Source organism: Nicotiana sylvestris, chromosome 4 (assembly GCF_000393655.2).
Source record: "Nicotiana sylvestris chromosome 4, ASM39365v2, whole genome shotgun sequence".
Lineage (NCBI taxonomy): Eukaryota > Viridiplantae > Streptophyta > Magnoliopsida > Solanales > Solanaceae > Nicotiana > Nicotiana sylvestris.
The window spans coordinates 174,522,203-174,542,368 of record NC_091060.1 but is presented as its reverse complement, the minus strand read 5'-3'; the positions used below and the strand labels follow the sequence as shown (position 1 = coordinate 174,542,368).

Genomic DNA, 20,166 nt, shown 5'->3' with positions numbered 1-20,166 from the left:
ATGCCAAATCCTAAAACGTTGGCTTTTTTATGCCAATTGTTAGACCTAGTTGTCATGCCATGTCAAATCCCCAATACCAAAACCACATTCCACGGCCCAAATTCTAACCTCATATGGGCTACCCTTCCACGGCCCAATTCCGACCTTATAGCATCACTGCCATATTTTAGCATCAACATTAATGTCAAACCAGAGATAGCAAAATGATTTTAAGAGCTGATTTCATTATTTTTTAAAGAAAAAAAATCTTTAGTTTCTTTGTCATACTAACTGGAGTCTAGATCAATACCATTTCCATACTCGGGGTATTCACAAAGTATATAAATCATATACAGTCATGTCATACAACTATTATTTCATAGTAATCACAAAACATCCTTTCATACAAGACAACAATACAAAATGGCATCTTCCACTATGTAATTTCCAGGAGCAGAACGTGTACATACATTTTAAGAACTTCACTACACCAAAAAAGAAAAAAACAGATAGAAGCTAAAGAACAAGAGAAGTGACTTTTCTTGTATACCTTTAAGTCTGAACTGGCCAATAGGAAATTCCAAAGTGTGATTACCTCATGAGGGTGGCAACGAAGCAAAATGAGAATCTGTAACTCATTATCTACAGTAGTCGAGTCAACATGTCGTGCCTTCCAATCTTATTAGTAGACTAGTCAAACGAATGGCATACAAAGCGTGCAAGCTGCAGGCTAATAGCCATTCTTTCCTTTAGAAGAAAAGAATCGGCTGAAACCACGAGCTTGTTTTTCAGGTGTAGGACCAGAAGATGAAGAAGAACCAGATTTAGTAGGCCGGTGTTTCGGAGACTTTGAGCTGATTGGTGATCTCAATGGATTGTTTAAATCAGAGTCCGACGGACTATACGGCACATTGTATATATCCACAGGAGGGGACTCGGCCAAATCATTTTCATGCAAGTTCATGCTGGTGGTTGTCGGTTCTTCCCGAAAGCCCTCACCTTTTAAACTTCTATCGATGTATGGAGACCCCATAAACTCCGTCTGCGGACGCAAGGAGTTCAACTGTTTTCCAAGAAGAAATATGGTTTCTTGACACTCGGCCAGCTTCTCTGCTGCAGCTGCTAACTCTTTCTCCTGGAGAAAATCAACAGATCATCTTCTTCAGACACTCACTTTCGATTGAAAAGGGCATCAATTAACTTAGTACAAGGATGCTAACAACAAATATATATACCAACTTGTTTAAATTACTCATACATTTAACATAAAAGTTTGCTGAAACCTGAAACCCGAAAATCAGGCGCCTAAGAACATCAAGAATATTGATTTAGAACTATTCAGAAGAATGAAAGGTTCCATAACAGCTAATCAGACATCCAACATTTTGAAAAAGCAGAGAATTTTCGCATTCAAATTGTTTGGACTCCCTTTTAAAAGCATCCAATTTAAATGTCTAACACTGAAAGAAAACTTAGAGAGATGGAGCAAAGTAAAAGAAAGTCTACTTTCTAGTAGCGGTAAAACCCCAAAGAACAGAGGTAGATGCTATTTCCAAATTCAGTTGTATAGCACCACTACCACAGGAATTCAATTGTATTTAATTGAACTAATATGAAACTAGACCAAAAGTTCGGACGAAAAATTGAGAAGCACAATCTTTTTTCCCAATATGCTCTAAACTACTAGTATAAGATACATCACTGCAATAGATTGGATTGATCACTCAAATAGGAGCACAAAAGCTACCTGGTTGTTCTTGGCATCAAGTTCAGCAGCTGGACAACTCTCAACCCTGATTCAAATAGAAAAAGATAATTGAGTACAGTTAAAATGCTACTTGACATAACTTCCAACTGACTTTTAACTTGCTATATTTCGGTAAAGGCAACTCCGTGGAAAAAAACAAAATAAAATGCTTGTGAATAGAAACCGGTGCACTAAGTTCCCGCTATGTGCGGGGTCCGAGGAAGGGCCGGACCACAAGGGTCTATTGTACGCAGCCTTATCCTGCATTTCTGCGGCTTGAACCCGTGACCTCCTGGTCACATGACAATAATAGAAACCATGAAAAATCAAGTTCACAGAATATTATCAAATACTTTAACATGAAACACTGATGTTGAAAAGACCAAAAATAAATCTACAGATTGGTGATGACTAGGCAGATTACATTCCAGATTATCCATTTCAGTCTTTGGACCCATTGACCCAACCAGCGGGGCAGTCAAATTACTCTTGCTTTTGACGTGCCACTGTGCCGACCAGCAGGGGGATGCTACTTATGAGCTGGTCAGAGACAGGTTCCGGTCGTACCCACAAAGATCAGCTATATATTATTCAAATCACATAGTGACATGTTTCTTTTCCCTTTCCGGTGTTGCTTTTCTTTTCATTCAAAGATTAGGGGGTTTGCGCAAAATTTTACCAATGCTTGAAACCTTCAAGTAAAGTAAAGATCAATAGCTACTCTCACACTAAAACAGAACACTCAACAGGCCAAAGCATAATGCAATTACAATAACATTAAAAGCTGGCCTTAGGTTATAAGATCTCAGAATCAAATTTTATAATTCCAGGGCCAATGTGGAACAAGAACCACTAACCTTTGCAGTTGTTCTTCGAGATCTTTGCATCTGGCTAAAGCTTCCTCGTGACTCTTCTTTTCCTCTTGAAGCTCGTTATCGAGACTTTCTATCTTTGCCTGAAGACAGTTTACTTCAGTTTGCAACTCCTCAGTCCGAGTTTCGAGTGAATTATACGACTCTGCCATGCATTTGAGCTGAGTTTCAGCCAAACTGTTTGCCTTTTGAGCAGATACCAATTGTGACTTCACTTCTGCTAGAAGCTGCTTGGTTTCAGACAATTGAGATTTAGTGCTTTCCAAGTTCTCAGAATATCTAGCAAGATCAAGAGCCATATCCTCTTTCTCTAGTTTCAACTGTTCAAACTCCTCCAACGAGCACTTCAAAGAGGTTGATGCTGACTCTGAAGTGGGAACAAGGCTTCCTTCATGAGGAATATCTGGATCAGAAGTGGAATCAGAAAAATGAGTGCAACCATTTGCGTATCCCTCCTCTCCTGAATGCTGAAGACCTTTATTTTCTGGTAAAGCAACCTTGTCTATGCAATCAGATGTACTTATTTCTATTTCAGAATTCTTGTAGCCGAGGATATTGAAGTGTAGTTCGCTCGCATTACTCAGGACACGAGACAGATCAAGGACAAATTTCACCATACTTAACCTGCTGCTTATTACTGCAGCATAAGTGGCAGAGAAATCATCCATTTTTTCATTTATTCCACTACCATCTGCAGCTGTTCCCTGGACAGCCTTTGCTTCTTTGCCCAGAACAAGTACAAAGTCATGAATTTGAGACATAGCATCAGCTAATTCTTTGCTAATACCATTGACTGTCTCGTCGCATGGTTTACTATATTGTGAAACAGGAATTTCCTTTTCTATGTTTGCCTCACCATCATCATGAGAGGGCTGAAATTCAGTTGCAGTATCAGAGCAAATAGTAGTCTCAACAATGCTCGTAGCTGATTGTGGTAGGATGGTGTCGCCCATTTCCTGCAAAATCTGTCTGAGATCCTCTTGAATTATTTGAACGTCAGCTTCCTTAATCAAAGACTCCAAAACCATTGAAATTCTTGATTGGAGCTTCATGAATATCGATGCATCTGAAATGGATAGACGACTCGATGTTGATACTTCCTCTTTGGGAGATGCTTGATTTCCTGATATAAGTGTCTCGTTATGTTCTTTCTGCGGAGAAGAGGTGTCAGCGTTTGTAGTTTCAGGTCTTGAATTATCATCTGGACTTGAAACTGCTCCATTTGTGCCACTGGATTGATAAGCTAATTTCTCCATCTCCAAAAAGTCATCCATGAGATCCAGGTGACTTGCACTTTCAGATTTATGCGGACTGTCAAAGTTCTTTTCCTTCTTAATATGGGAGAGTTCAGCCATTGATGATGTCGTCCATGACCCAGCACAGCTAGCATTATCGTCATTTCCATCTTCAGTAGGCAATCGAACTGTGGACTTTGTTGGGCTCTTCTGTTCAACATTAGCTTGCAGTTGTGCTTCCAAACTTTGCAGCTTGCTCTCCGTCTTTGCACAAATACTCCTGGAGGCCTGTAATTCAGTGTTCCGGTGTGCCAAAGCTTCCTTTAACATCTTTGTTTCCTCCTCCATTGCCAAAAGGCGTTCAGTGAGTAGATCATTCTCTTTATGGTATTTCTGCATATTATCAAATGAAAAATCAGGTAAACTGGAAAACTGTGGACTAGAAGGCCTGCCTTGGGATTTCTTTACACGGCTATCCCCATAATCTCGACCCAAACTCTCAACTTCAAGCTTCATTTGGGCCAACGCTGCAGGCCCAGGTAACTTCTTCCGGACAAGACCACGTAATCTCTGACACTCTGCTTCCAGTTTCGCAATTTTCTTTACTCCCTCCAGGTGTTGCTTGTTTGCTACTTCTGCAGACCGTACACTCATATTTTTCTCCTCATTACGAATTTCTAGCTCCTTTGAGGCAATATGGAGTTCATATTTCAGAGAATGTATTTCTTTTTCACATGACTCAATATTGCTCTTGAACATCTCTATTTCTGCTTCAGCTTGGGCTTTTTCTTCACTGAGCTTTATCACCATGCTAGAACGCTCCTGCAAAGACCTCGTAAGTGCGGAATTTTCTGCTGCAGACCTGAGTAACTCTTGGTCCAAGTTAGCTATCTTTGCTTCAAACTCAAGCTTCATTTTGTCAAACTGTTTGGTTTTGCTGAGAATCACATCATGCAGCTTTTGTTCATGCTCTTCTTTCAAATTTCGTATCTGCCGCATGCACTCCTTGAGTGCACCATCCAAATGTGATGCCCGGTCTTCTGCAGTAAGCTTCAAAAGAGTGACTGATTCTAGGTGATTTTTCAGTGTCGCGGCTTCTGACTCAGCTTTCTCCCAACCTGTCCAAAGAGATGTCGTCAATAAAGAAAGTTAATAAGCTTGCTTAATACTTATAGCAACAAAAACACGTCATATAAGTAACATCACCTGAGACAGCTTCTTCAGCAACTTTAGCATGTTGCTTCACCAGGTTCTCCTTATTTGTCATTTCCGTTTGCGCAGCAGACAACTTTTCATTCAAATCCTTGTTTTCATCCTCTAAGTTCTTCACTTGTTCCTCAAAAGAGTTGGCTTGATCCTCCAAAGACTTAACTTGATCCTCAAGTCCAGTCAAATGTGAATAAGATTCAACAGAAATTTGCACATATTTTGGTTTCTTGTAATTATCCTGTTTACCCTGAAATATAGTGGAAATCAAAACATAAATTACAAAGATAAGACAAACTGAATGAAGCTTTCTCATAAAGTATCATTGTTATAAATTGAAAACTATGACACAAAATTCCAGAACTAAATAAAAACTTATAATTGGTCAGGTTAAACATTTAAGACTAGCATCCGCCAAACATCAACTTAAAGACTCAGAATTTAGATAAATGTAGTTCTTTGCTAGTATCGACCAACTTAAGTAGCAAAATTTTTGTATAACTCCTCGTACGTTAAAGGTCAACATGAAAGCAGTGTTGTATATGCAATATAAGTAGGTCAAGGAGCAAGAAGACACACCAGAAGAAAATAGAAATTGACATGCACATACTAAACCTTAGTGCCAAACAAGTTAGGGTCGGCTGCATGAATCCTCACTGATAATTTTACTACATATTTTTCCGAATTATATAGATATCAACTGACACACCTGAGATTCAGTTGAGTCTGAAGGGGCAGATGCTGATTCCACTGTAAGAGCTGCAGGTTTCTCACTTGCTGTCTTATCTGATAATTTCTTCTTCCACGGCCAACTCCTACGATCCATTGTAGCCTGTTCGACAAGGAAAATGTTGGCTGAAATCAGTTAACGAATTATTATAGAAAGAAGGAAAAAGAAAACTGTCATAAATGAAGAGCACAAAATGAATGGCAACGCTTGACAAGCAATACCACGGGCAGTAGCTTAAATAGTGGCGGAAACATGACGTCACCAACTAGTACGTAAACTTTAAAACTCAAAAATCCTATATTTCAGGAACAATATAAGCTATATTCAGAAATTGTCCTCCTAATTCACTGAGAATAAGCAACATACAGGAATATGTCACCTCCACTAGCTTAGAACATATCAGAAATGTTGCTATACCTTGAAATTTCAGACTAAATTGGAATGGGAATTAGTCAAAGAATTAAGCACAAAACGATGAAACTGAGAATTTGCACTGCAGTGCAGGACTATTATAACCCTGTAAGATACACCTCCAGTGCACTTTTAACGCAACAAAATCAGAGTAGACAGAGCTGATAGGTAATCGAGATTTTTACAAGCAAATAAGCATGGTAATACAAGAATCCGGAACCTGAAAGATCCCAAATAGGTAAAATCAGAAATTCAATGAGAAACTGAGAATCAATGTGATACTCATATATTAATGAAAAAATTCACATCAAATGTTGGTGATAGCATTTCCATAACAAAGCCAATTATTAAGGCACAAAAACTACCCCAGATAATATAAAATAGGCAAACAGGAGTAGTTAAAGATAATGACAGACCACCTTAAACAACAAAAACTAAACATGAATATCACATTCCCATATTCCAACATGAATAAATTTTACAAAACCAGGCACTTCATCGCCTACATTGCTAAAATATGATCCATGTAATAATCTTTTCTCCCTTAGAACCAATACACATTGAAATGCCCCCACCCACCCACCCACCCACACCACAAGATTAAAAATTTCACACCCCTTATTGCTCATATTTAACACCAAAATTAAAAAAAGCCACATACCCAAACCAAAGAGGACATATTACAAACTCTCTATAATTGCAAAAAAACACATAAAAATCAAATCTTGGAACTGAATTTAAAGGGAAAAAAGAATTTACAGTTTGTCTACAAAACATGGAACTAAAAAGGCAATGAATCCCAGCAACACAACCCCAAAAATGGGTATTGAAATTGAAGTAAACCCACCGACAGAAACAGAGGTAAATGACAAGTTCATAGAACCAAAAAAAAAGGAGAAAAAAGAGGAAGTGATTCAAATGGAAACAAAATTAAAAAGCATTGCGTTTGCAACACAAAAAACCAAGCTAAATGGAAACAAAAACAACACAAAAAGATTACTTTTTTAAAGTCTCATTGACACCATCATCATCTTAAGAGCAAATGTAACGGAAACAAAAAGATCAGAAATTTCGCAACAAAAAAAAAAAAATTTACTCACCAACTAGCAATGCAGCTCTAGAAAAGAACAAGAACACTATACCCCAGTAGATATTTAGTTAAAATTTATAGGATCTAGTTAGTTTTAAGTGTACAATTTGAGTTCATGAAAAATAAAGTTTCAGTCTTTCTTAGTCCAAGTTTTAGAGAGAGAGAGGGAGTTTTTAGAGAGAGAAAATGAGGTCGCCGGAGGTGAAGTGAAGGAGGTGTTGGTGGGGGAAAGAGGGGTTAAAAAAAATATTTCAACAGTAGGTGTCACTTAAAAGAGAAGACGTTGGAAAACTCCAAAAAATATTTTAAATGAAAAAAAATTGTAAAGTTCAATAAATGAAAATACCCAAAATTATAATCTCCGGTTAGTTTATGTCTGAGGTAGATAGATAGAAGTAAATTAAATAGTAGGAGATGACAGTTCATAAGACAGTGTTTCTTTTTTTTTTTTTTTTAATTTCTTTTAAAAGACAAGTTTGCCCTGAATATTTTAAGCATTCAATTACATTAATGTTATAATTTTCATATTAAGTTTTTAACCGGTATAAAGGACCTTAGCACTATAAAAAGTTTCTTTTTTATACAATATGTAATATTTTCTATTATGCATGTTTCGGCTTTAATAACTTCTGGACTTATACCAAATCAATTATGGAAAGAATTTATTAATGTCTCGTAGATAAAAAGTTTTGTTTACCTTTTAGTTTCACATAAATTGAATGTGGAAGAAAAAATTTGAGAATAGAATAAATTTGTGGGCACTTAATGTTTGTACCAGCTCAATGAATGTAAAGTATATGCCACGCATATAAATTTTTATTACATTAAATGATACTATATAATATTTCTTCTTTTTTTTGTTGTAATTTTTACCTTTTAAATTCAATTACTTATTTTAGTGTAGACACAAAATATGAAAAAATATTTAATGTGCTTCTAAAGCAGGCTTGTGGCAGAAGCAAATGGGGTTGAGCTGTAAGAGAGTAATTAGGGGGAAATGGAGTCATGGGGTTGACACTGACTCTAGTCCATCCATTACAGCTCATTACTTGGGTGCTCTGTCTATTACTATTAGGGTAATTATTCTTTTTAAATTATGATTCACTAATATAAAAAATAATAATATTTGAATTATGTCATTCAGCTCGCGCGCAAGCCTGCTTCTTTATGTTATGGAAAAATTGAGCTTACTACTGATCAAGAGTCAATAATTGACTGTCAAATTTCATCTCGCAACTAAAAGAAAATCTTTCGGAATTACCAACCTGATTTAGATTCGCAATAGGCTCATAATAAATTGTTTGTTCCAGTGACTCAAATTTTTTATATTTATAATTATGAATATATGGATCTCAACTATCTCATCACGTCACTCGGTAATATAGAGTGTTTCTTAGCTAAACCAATTTCTATGTTTCTTTTATTAATTTCCTTTTCTTGAAAGAGTAATATTTCCTAAAAAAGGATGCATTTAAAAGAGAAAATTTTACTCCTCTTCATGCACAATATATATATACACAAGCCACAATTCTATGTATCAATAAATTTCTAATGAAAAGTTTATGGTCATATCGCACTTATTGGATTCTTTTGTCATCTAACTTTATTCTTTAATTATACTTTGACTTGTACATGCTATAAACCAAGTGCTAGAGCCTATAAACTAGCTAGCTTAGCTGAAATAAGTACTCATTTTAAAAAATTTAAATAAAAAAAAAGACACTGATAAAAATAATAATTTCAACATGTTGATGAAATAGATCTCCTCTATAAGATTATGGCTTTTAAATAATCACTGTAATTTCTTTTTTCATTTCTACACTTTAAAAGGTAAAAGTATAGTCAAATGCGTGAAGTTAAAGTCTTTCCCAAAGCAATATAACTAAGCCTAATAATTCATTTATATGGTAACTCTCATTAGTTTTTTAGGTATAAAGTTAAATTTTAACATTTCACTAAATTAACAAAAAAGGATATTAATATAGTAATAATGATTTTAGAAGGAATGTAAGATATTGTTGGCCTACAAATATTGTTTGATTTGCCACTCAAATTGTATCTTGTTTTGAACCCCCACCGCCCCCCCCCCCCCCAAAAAAAAAAAATGTATCTTGTCTTATTATGTTGTATTATTTTTAACGAGTTTTGGACTAGTTGCTTAATTAATAATCCATTTAAAAATACAAATGAAACCACTACAATTACTAGACAATATTTAATGCTCAAATCAATTTAGAACTAAATCTTAAATTTTTATGATCTCAATATGTCCACTTGCTTTTTATTGTCAATACAAATTAATAATACAGTTAAATTTCTCAATAACAGTCGTGTTTGTTCCAATATTTTTTAAATGTTATAGTGAAGTATTGTTATATTTGACATATATTATAATATAATATAAAAATCAATGTCAAGAAAAAAATTAACTTTTATAATAAATGATTATTATATAGAAATGTTATTTAGAAAGACCTGACTGTACAATAGTGGTTGTTTTATTGATCGTCAATCATATTCTTGATAGTTTAACATTGTTTTTCTCGTCTTAATTTTCTTTTCCATAAGCAATGCCGTTACTAAGTTAACACTATAAGGGAAATTTTTAGATTAACAGAAAATTTTATACCTAGTAGTTTTTATTTTCTATTATTAGTGGGATCTCATAAATAGAAATAATGTTCTTAAAGAAATTTAAAAAAAGGGTGAAAAGGGGAAATTTAGTACCATATTAGGGGGTGTAAATTAGATTTCAGGAAATCTAGGGTGTAATAAAGAGGACATATCTGTCGTTTTCAAGCAATTAAAAGGGTCATTTTCAACCACTTGAGAAAAATGAAAGTTAAGGCATAAAAATAGCCAAACATCTGCATTGGATACACTACATAAAAGCCACTCCCACATGAGTGCAAATTGATTTTTCTATGGGAAAAAGTGAGGATGTAGATGTGGTGCTTCTTTTTAAGCATTTATTTATTTCTCCAATATTTATACTAGTTCCCAAAAATTAGGCCATAAACTATATAGAGTATTTGTTTAATTATGTTTACTGAAAAACAAAGAAACAAGCTCGACCTGATAATTATTTGAATTAATAAAAGTGATTCTCCTATATTTTTTTTCACTTTCTCCTACCATAAGTGATTGACAAACCTTGGAGGGAGTCTTGACCTAATAATAAATGTTGTCTGCAATACAAAATTTACAGACAATATAGGTCACTGGTACAGTTGTCTGGGAGCAAAGGAAAAAGTGTTCTAGTATGACTTATAGATCATGGTTTTGAGCGGTGAAAATAGTTACTAATACTTGTGTTAGAATAGGCTTTCTACATTATACCCTTGAAACACGGTTCTTCGTCGAACCTTAAGTGAACGCAAAATACATTAGTGCATTTTGACAAATCTTGAAAATTTTGTCATGACAATGATACTTCAATGTTCTCATTTGTATGATTGATCTAGACCTAATTATAACAATTGGACCACACCACAAAAAACAGCAGTAATGAGAAATGATGAAAAATGAGTAGCTCCTTATTGTGGATGCGTGACATCCAGGAAATATGCAAAAAGGAATTACAAACCCATCAATAATTATTTTTTGATTACTTTTGGATTTTCCAAATTTGGACAATTTTTATCTACGTAGTCACTTGTTGATATTAAACCTTGTTTGGAAGGTTTTAATGACTATTGCTACCAAGCTTAATTGCTTAAATATTCAGGTGTCCAAACGTAATCTAGCTAGAGACCATGTTTCAAGATTTGATTATAAAAAATAAGTAATTTTTAAGGATAAAAAAGGGAAAAAGTAAAAGTATGTAGAAAAAAATCCGTGTGATTTTTGCCAATTCTTAAATTTCTGTAACTAGTAATGTTCATGAAGTTTGTAACTACTCTGCTCCAACCAAAGGTAAATTTAAATCAATACTCAAATAATAAGGGTCAATTTTGGATTTTTATTCTCGGAAACCTAAGATAGATTTCCCTAATAAGCATCTTCCTAAGTTAGAGCTCGTCGGACTGAACTTGTCTAATGTTATTTATATCTCCTGTGTAATTTCTAATCAATTACATAGTGAGCAAGTTATCCGGTGCACAACCGAAGAATAACGATTGCAGGTTTCCCGAAAAATTTCTATTAAAAAAAGAATATAAATTAACCAAAAGTATAGCGGATGACAATACCAAGTAATTTCAAGTAGTATAGGTAAACTTGAGCCTGTTCCTAACATTTAAATGTGTTGACCATTATAAATAAATTCAATTATTCTTTTGGGGAACTGTGGCGTAGCCTCATAGGTAGAGAGTCCTGTTCTGGCCAGATCAATTAATTACAGAATTGCAGAGTGTTGTGTTTGCAAAGATGGCCATTGTATTCAGTTGTAGTACTATTATTATGTCAGCTGATGGATCTAACTTTACCTTCATTCTCTGTACAGAAGAAAAGTTTACCCCGGACGCTCCTCATCACCTTTTTCTTTCTTTAACCTTCTAATTACTGTGTATTTTCCCACAAGTACTAGGTACAGTGATTCACCGTTTATGGTAACTTTTTCACAAATAAATCAATTAAAAGAAATGGGACAAAAAAATAGATATGCCTTATTCTTACGGGTCGTTTGGTAGCGTGTATAAAAATAGTACCAAATATGGTATATTAATAATGCTCAGAATAGTAATACTTAAATTATTTCTTATTGATAAAATGGTTTGGTATATTAAAAATAACAATGCATTGAATAACTTTTTTAAAAAAAGTTATTTGTTTGTAAAAGTATCATCCACATTCTTTAGCTTTATATACTTCCTTTGCAATGGAAGTGCGATGATTCGATAGGTCATCTAGAGTTTTAAACTTTAATTCTGTGTTTCGAACCCTCAAATACCTCATTTTAGCTTTTCTCGATTTACGTGCATAGTCTGTGTCTCTTTCCGGAAGTCTTTTTGCAATAAAAATCGATAAAATATGAAATTATGTCTTAAAAATCTATTTGGGTTGACTTTGGTCAACGTTTTGAGCAAACAGACCCGAAATCATATTTTGACGATCTCAATGGGTTCGTATCATGATTTGACCAATGTTTGAGTTTGTTGATACCGGGTTCGTATCTTGGTTCCGGAACTCAATATAGGTCCATTGCTGTATTTATGACATGTCTGTCAAATTTGGTGAGAAACAGAGTTGGTTTGACGTGATTAAGACGTCTGGTTGTTAAAATAGAGGTTCTAAAGTTTTCTTGAAAAATTCATTTGATTTGGTGTCCGATTCATAGTTTTAGGCATTATTTTGGTGTTTTGATCACGCGAGCGAGTTCGTATGAGAATTTTGGACTTGTGTGCATATTTGGTTTGGAGCCCCGAGGGCTTGGGCGAGTTTCGGATATGCTACGGATGGTTTGAACTTAGAAAATTTACTCGTTTTTCACTTATGCTGGTTTCTGGTGTAATGTACTTCGCGATCGCGAAGCCACTACCGCAATTGCGAAGAGGGAACTGGGAATGGGAGATTTTACCCTACGCGAACGCGGAGGACTATACGCGAACTCGAAGTGGAGGGGGCTGCCCTTCGCGAATGCGGACAGTGTATCGTGAAAGTATAACTTTATGGACCTTGGGGTGGGGGGCATTTGTACTCTACGAGAATGCGAGCATTGGCTCGCGAACGTGGAGGCCTGGGGGGGAACAGCCTTCGCGAACTCATAGACCTTTTGGGTCGTTGCCTTTCGCGAACGCAGTAGGCCCTTCACGAACGCGAAGAACACCTGACGCCCAGTCATTTAAACATTCTAAAATCGGTATTTATCCCATTTTCACAACATTTCTATTAGAGCTCGGCCTATAGATGATTTGGGGGAGAAATTTCAATACCAATTCATACGTTAGTATACTTTAACTCATTTTCTTCCATTTCTAACATCACCCATTAAATTCTAGCCCTGAACTTTGTTCTTCCATGGTAGAAAACTAGGGATTTAGGAAGAATTGAGTTTTTTTTTTTGGGCAAACTAGGGATTTAGACCTCAATTTGAGGTTGGATTCCTAAATTAATTACATAATCAGGCTCGGGGTGAAAGGTAAATGGATTTTGGTCCGAACTTCGGGTTTTGACCAAGCGGACACGAGGTCGATTTTTGACTTTTTGGGGAAAAGTGTGGAAATCCTAAATCTATGCATTGTAATTGATTCCTTTAGCAATATTTGATATTATTGAATCAATTGTGGTTACATACGAATGGTTTGGAGATGGATTATGAGGAAAGGCCTCGGTAGAGCTCTGAGTTGACTGCAGAGTGAGGTAAGTGTTGAGTTTTAACCTTGATTTGAGGGAATTAGGAACCCTCGGACTATGTGCTATGAGAATTTCATGTATTGTGGTGTATATATGAGGTAACGAGTGCTTATACGCCGCCGAATTACTTGTTTCCCTAATTTTTTGTTTTTCCTTAATTATTTTCTTCCCTGCCTTAACTGTGATGTGCTCTAAATGCCTTCCATGCTTTATTTGCTACTTGTTAAGCATTGTTTCTCCTGTTAAAAATTATAGATCTTTTCATGCTTTCACGACTCGTTGTTATTGCCTTAGTTGACTTACTTGCACCTTTTAATTGTTATTTAGCGGATTTGTCTTTCCGTTTAACGTTACATATGTGAATTCTTAATTTGGTATCTGATTCAGCCTCATATTCGTCAATCCTAGAGGTTCTTGTGATTTGAGTTATTGATTTGATTGCACTCATTGAATATTTGATACTGATATGATGGGATCGGATTGCACGCCGCAACATGTGAAATAAAGGTATATTAATTTGTGAAATAAGAGTGAATTGTGATACTGATTTTGTAATATGGAGGGATCGGGTTGTGCGCCGCAAAAAAATATTTATTTATGATTGTTGATATTATAACAGTGGAATAAGGGAGAATTGTGTTGTTATTTACTTGAGTTGTGTTTGTTTTTAGGATTTTCATACGAAACTCTAAATATTGGCAATTCTGATCGTCACTAGTTTCCTTTGAGGATTTAGCTATTTTCTTCAGTTAACTGTCTTATTTTATTCTGTATTTTCTTCTTATGTCTTTATTATATACTGTGTACAGGTTATAGTGTAAGTGACATGCCTTAGCCTTGCCACTATTTCATCGAGGTTAGGTTCAACACTTACAGAGTACATGGGGACGGTTGTACTCATACTACACTTTGCACTTCTTGTGCAGATTTTGGAGTCGGTCCTAACGGCGGTTATTAACGTGCTCGAATTGGCCAGCTTTGTGAAGACTTGAGGTACAGCTGCTCAGTGTCCGCAGCTCCTAGAGTCCCCTTTCCTTTTCTTTAGATGTGTACTTTCCTTTAGACAGTTTATGTATAATTAGACCTTTATTTGTACCATTCTAATAGCTCGTGCATTTGTGACCCCGGGTCCAGGATTGTACCAGATATTTTAGTTGTTAAGCTTCTAAGCTTTACTTTGGATTATTATAGTTATTTCAGTTCTTTCTCATCATTTAATTTGAATTGTTGAAAATGGATATGTTATTCTATCGTTGGTTTGCCTAGCAAGTTAAATGTTAGGCGTCATCACGGTCCCGACAGTGAAAATTTCGGATCGTGACAGAAAGATTTTGAAAAGGAATTTATGTCTTTATACATACTTATTCATGTATTAAAAATTATAGTATTATTAATGGTATGGTTTGCGATATATAAGAATAGTACTAAATATGATGAATAAATAATATACATATTAGTTATACATAGGTTGAAAAAAATCTACAAACAAGAAATTAATAATATAAAATTAATACATGCATTATTTTTCCTAATACATTCTGCCAAACGATGTCTTGCAAACCTTAGCTTATTGTTTATTAAATTTGTAAATCAATTCGAATTCATGAAACTTGCGAAAACTGTATACAATAATAATTACTTATAAAATGATGTAAAATATTTTGACACATTTCAAATAGATCGAAGAGTATCTTATAAATTAAAATAAAATAAGCAAAAAAAATAACACGTTCATAAATACATGACAAGAGATTACAATTTGAATCATGCTATTGCAAGTTCTATTTTTCTATGACCAAAGAGCCATTTTTCCACATTAAACCTTTCTTTTTCTCTTACTAATAACTAATAATGTAAAAAAAAAAAACCTTGAAAACAAGAAAATGAAAAATAACAGAATAAATGTGACGGAGTGACCTAAGCACAAAGTTTGGAATGAGCCAAGAACGGACATGCAATTCAATTGGTAAGCAACCTCCACTTCCAACTAAGATGTTGTGAGTTCGAGTCTCCCAAAGAGGAAGGTGGGAAGTTCTTGGAGGGAAAGATGCCGGGAGTCTATTTGGAAATAGCCTCTCTATCCCAGGGTAGGGGTAAGGTCAGCATACACACAACCCTCCCCAGACCCCACTAAGTGGAATTATACTGGATTGTTGTTATTGTTGTGTTACTAATATCTACGTAATGCCAGCCAATATCCATCAATTAATTAAGCAGTGTACTATATATAAAAACCAAAAAGTAATTATTTCTATTCATAAATTCTTCTAACAATATAAAGATTTACTTTCAGGGGAAAATAAGAACGGTTATGCAGGTGAGTGACAACAGAAAATTATTTCCCAAAATTTGGGCAACAAATAAAATCAAATAATCAATCACCACCGTCACTTAGCAGGTCTGTTGCGACAACATGGTACGGCTGTTATGCGACCAATTAACCTTGTGGAGCCTCCACAATTTAATGTTAAGACAAGCCAAGACCAACCTGTAGTCTTGTCACATTACAATTTTAACTTGACGGGCTCGAACTTTAAGTTTTATCACTAAATTCTTTATATGATTATCTCTTTAGAATTATGAATTTAATATATTTAGCAAATTTTTAGGAAATTTCACATATGTAGTATACTTTGCGCCGAAAATATTAAATTTCAATAAAAAGGGTATTCGAGAGTTATCGAGTTTGATTTTTTTTGTATGTTCGCCAAAACATTGTGGCCTTGCGCGAAAGGACGTGCAAAGACCACCTAATAATAATAATAATAAAAATAATAAATTTTATAAGTGAAATATAGGAAGGATAGAGCGTGCGCCGACCATAACTCTACCAAATATACTGTCAAAGCAAATTTTTGTTCTCTTCATTTTCTTAGTTCTTATCTTGGCATATCACCGCACGAGTTCGAAACTTTTTTGATGCTTTTTTGGACAAAAAACACGTTTCTAATGCTAAAAAAAGTTACATAACTAGGTAAAACGCAGTACTATACTGCGTTTTACTCTAACGGCTAACTTTCCGTTAAAATAAAACGCAATATAGTACTGCGTTTTACTTAAAAATTATTGTTTTTAACTAATTCGCAGTACTATACTGCGTTTTACTGAAACGCAGTACACAACATTTGTTTTTTTGTAAGACGCAGTATAATACTGCGTTTTACACTGAAAGGTACTATTATACTGCGTTTTACTCTGATTTTTGGCCCCACCAATTAACTGACATAACAATAATTTAAATACATAAAGCAAAGTATTGTACTGCATTTTACATAGAAAAATTCTCCACCCCAAGCTCGGACTTGCCTTATTTAAAGGCGTTTCAATTTTATGAAAATCCATTCAATACTTTACTTCAAACTTACGTTCATATTTCTCTCTTCTTCTTATCAATCATTTTATTACAATGTCTGAAGTGCCAAAAATAAGGGTTTCACTATATTGGGTGGGGTGGGGTGAGGTTGTGCTGGAGAATAACTCCGTGAGGTATAGCTCACTTCCACAGTGTCATGTTAAATTGCCGCTTACTATGGAGTACGATAAATTGGTATCGTTGTTACGTAAAAAAATGAGTGATAGGAGGCGTTCGGTTAACCTTAAAGTAACCGGTAGATTTCCGTATTCACTGACTCCATAGGGGTTTGCTTATTATTCTGAGTTTAACATCAAGGATGATGAAACTCTTAGAGATTTTTTGCGGATTTCGGATGAATACAGGAAATTTATTGTAATAAAATTATTGGAAATGTACGTCAAAGTGGAAGACGTTCCCAATAATGAGGGCATGCATAGTAGGGATAACCCCCAGTCGTCGGGTGGTTATTCTGGAGCAGTTTTTGCCGGACAGATTGTTGATGAAAGAGCTTGCCTTGATTTAAACTTGTCACCACCGGCGAATGAGCAGCCACAAAATAATTTTCCGACTTTATATAATCAACAAGACGACTGGTAAACTTCAATTTTACTACGCTTTAGCGATGTTTATTTTATGTTTTAATTGGATTTTCATTAACACTCATATTATTCATAGGGGGTACCGTCTGAATATGAATTTTACAAGTTATGACCCCGCCCCTAGTTGGAATATGCGTAGTTCTAGAGTATTGGACCACGGTGGTCCATCCGGGAGTCATCACCAACAAGAAAATATCCATCATGAAATGTCAAGACAGTACGACTTGTAAGTAAAGTGATATAGCTATATCTAAAGTATTTATCTAGTTAGGTAACTTATCATTTTGTTCTTTTTGTGCAGTGAAAATGAGCTTTTTGAAGCTCCTGACCTTACACAGTTGCCCATAGACGACGTATTTACTCGTGATTTGGCAGATGCGCAGAGTCAGGAAGATATGACAACAATGCGGATGAGTCTGGGGATAACACACCCTTCCATGATGAGGGTGATGATGAGGAGGAAGTGAATGTTGAACCTGAGCTGACGAGGGAGCATGTTCCTCCACCTTTCGCTAGACCAAGAGTGTACGAGTCCCACGTGCCATTTCATGAGCGGAATATTCCCTACCTTGATAATTTGCCAAGCATGCCGAACGTGGATGCCCTCACAAGGGATGATGATGAATATCGGTCAGCGATGTGGGATGAGTCTAGACCAGCTATTCTGACAAAGGGCATGTATTTTCCCGATAAAGCTCGCCTAATTAGGGCTGTAAAAATCTACAGTATAAGAGAGTGCCGTGAGATGACGGTAAGTGAGTCAACTACGGAGAAATACAAGGTTGTATGCCGTAGAGACTATATGGGTTGTCACTGGATGTTGCGTGCCACCAAGAAGAAATCAGGTTTGTGGAAAGTGGGTAAATTTATTAGCGAACACATATGTGAAATTGACACATACAATGAGAATCACTTCAACTTGGATGTGGACTTGATTTCTCTTGTCTTGATTCCATATTTGGAAGTGTCCATTAGGTTCAAGATTAAAGAGTGTATTACTGTCGTCCACCAGGAGTATGGTTTTATTATAACCAAAAGAAAGGCATATTTCGGTCGCAAACGTGCCTTTGAACTTATTTATGGTGATTCAGATAAGTCTTTTTCAAATCTGCCCAGGTACATGGCCGCACTGCAACACTTTAACCCCAGGACTATTGTTGAATGGAGGCGTGAGCGGAGTCCGGACAGACCCGAATATGATTATCTCGAACTTTAAGTTTTATCACTAAATTCTTTATATGATTATCTCTTTAGAATTATGAATTTAATATATTTAGCAAATTTTTAGGAAATTTCACATATGTAGTATACTTTGCGCCGAAAATATTAAATTTCAATAAAAAGGGTATTTGGGAGTTATCGAGTTTGATTTTTTTGTATGTTCGCCAAAGCATTGGCCTTGCGCGAAAGGACGTGCAAAGACCACCTAATAATAATAATAATAAAAATAATAAATTTTATAAGTGAAATATAGGAAGGATAGAGCGTGTGCCGACTTTAACTCTGACAAATATACTGTCACAGCAAATTTTTGTTCTCTTTATTTTCTTAGTTCTTATTTTGGCATATCACCGCACGAGTTCGAAACTTTTTTGATGCTTTTTTGGACAAAAAACACGTTTCTAATGCTAAAAAAAAGTCACATAACTAGGTAAAACGCAGTACTCTACTACGTTTTACTTTAACGGCTAACTTTCCGTTAAAGTAAAACATAGTATAATACTGCGTTTTACTTAAAAATTATTTTTTTAACTAATTCGCAGTACTATACTGTGTTTTACTGAAACACAGTACATAGCATTTGTTTTTTTGTGAAACGTAGTATAATACTGCGTTTTACTCTGATTTTTGGCCCCACCAATTAACTGACATAACAATAATTTAAATACATAAGGCGTAGTATTGTACTGCGTTTTACATAGAAAAATTCTACACCCCAAGCTCGGACTTGCCTTATTTAAAGGCGTTTCAATTTTATGAAAATCCATTCAATATTTTACTTCAAACTTACGTTCATACTTCTCGCTTCTTCTTATCAATCATTTTTTCACAATGTCTGAAGTGCCAAAAATAAGGGTTTCACTATATTGGGGGGGGGGTGAGGTTGTGCTGGAGAATAACTCCATGAGGTATAACTCACCTCCACAGTGTCATGTTAAATTGCTGCTTACTATGGAGTACTGTCACACCTCCTTTTTCAGCTACACCCCGCAAAGGGACGTAAAGAGAGTTTTTCCAATTAAAGGACAATCGAAACGAGATTTTATTTAAAGATTCAGAGTCGCCACTTGGGAGATTTGTGGTGTCCCAAGTCACCGGTTGAATCCCGAATCGAGGAAAAGAATGACACTGTTTAACAGTCTGCGCACCAGAAATTCGGATAAGGAATTCTGTTAACCCGGGAGAAGGTGTTAGGCATTCCCGAGTTCCATGGTTCTAACACGGTTGCTCAACTATCATATTCGGCTTGATTATCTGATTTTATACAACTATGAACCTATGTGCAAATTTTAACTGTTTACAACTTTTGTTATTATTTATTCAAAGAATTGTAACGTTGTGAGAATGCATCTCGAATTACGCCACATAAATGTACCCGCAATTTTCGATACGTTCCAACTTCGTTGAGATTTGGATTTGGGTCACAT

General features: G+C 35.4%; 1 protein-coding gene across 2 annotated transcripts; it reads right to left on the bottom strand.

The window, feature by feature from the left end:
* Positions 1-340: 340 nt before the first annotated feature.
* LOC104236267 (filament-like plant protein 4) lies at positions 341-7,564 on the bottom strand. Of its 2 annotated transcripts, none has more exons than XM_009790156.2 (6): positions 7,281-7,564; positions 5,749-5,871; positions 5,040-5,289; positions 2,584-4,951; positions 1,727-1,772; positions 341-1,114 (listed from the first exon to the last, which is right to left on the bottom strand). In XM_009790156.2, exons 2-6 carry the CDS (start codon positions 5,863-5,865, stop codon positions 710-712), a joined length of 3,186 nt encoding a protein of 1,061 aa, XP_009788458.1. In that variant the 5' UTR covers positions 5,866-5,871; positions 7,281-7,564; the 3' UTR covers positions 341-709. The 2 variants fall into 2 exon arrangements, with proteins under 2 accessions (XP_009788458.1, XP_009788460.1); XM_009790158.2 differs by lacking the exon at positions 7,281-7,564 and adding an exon at positions 6,187-6,478.
* Between the last annotated feature and the right edge of the window lie 12,602 nt (positions 7,565-20,166).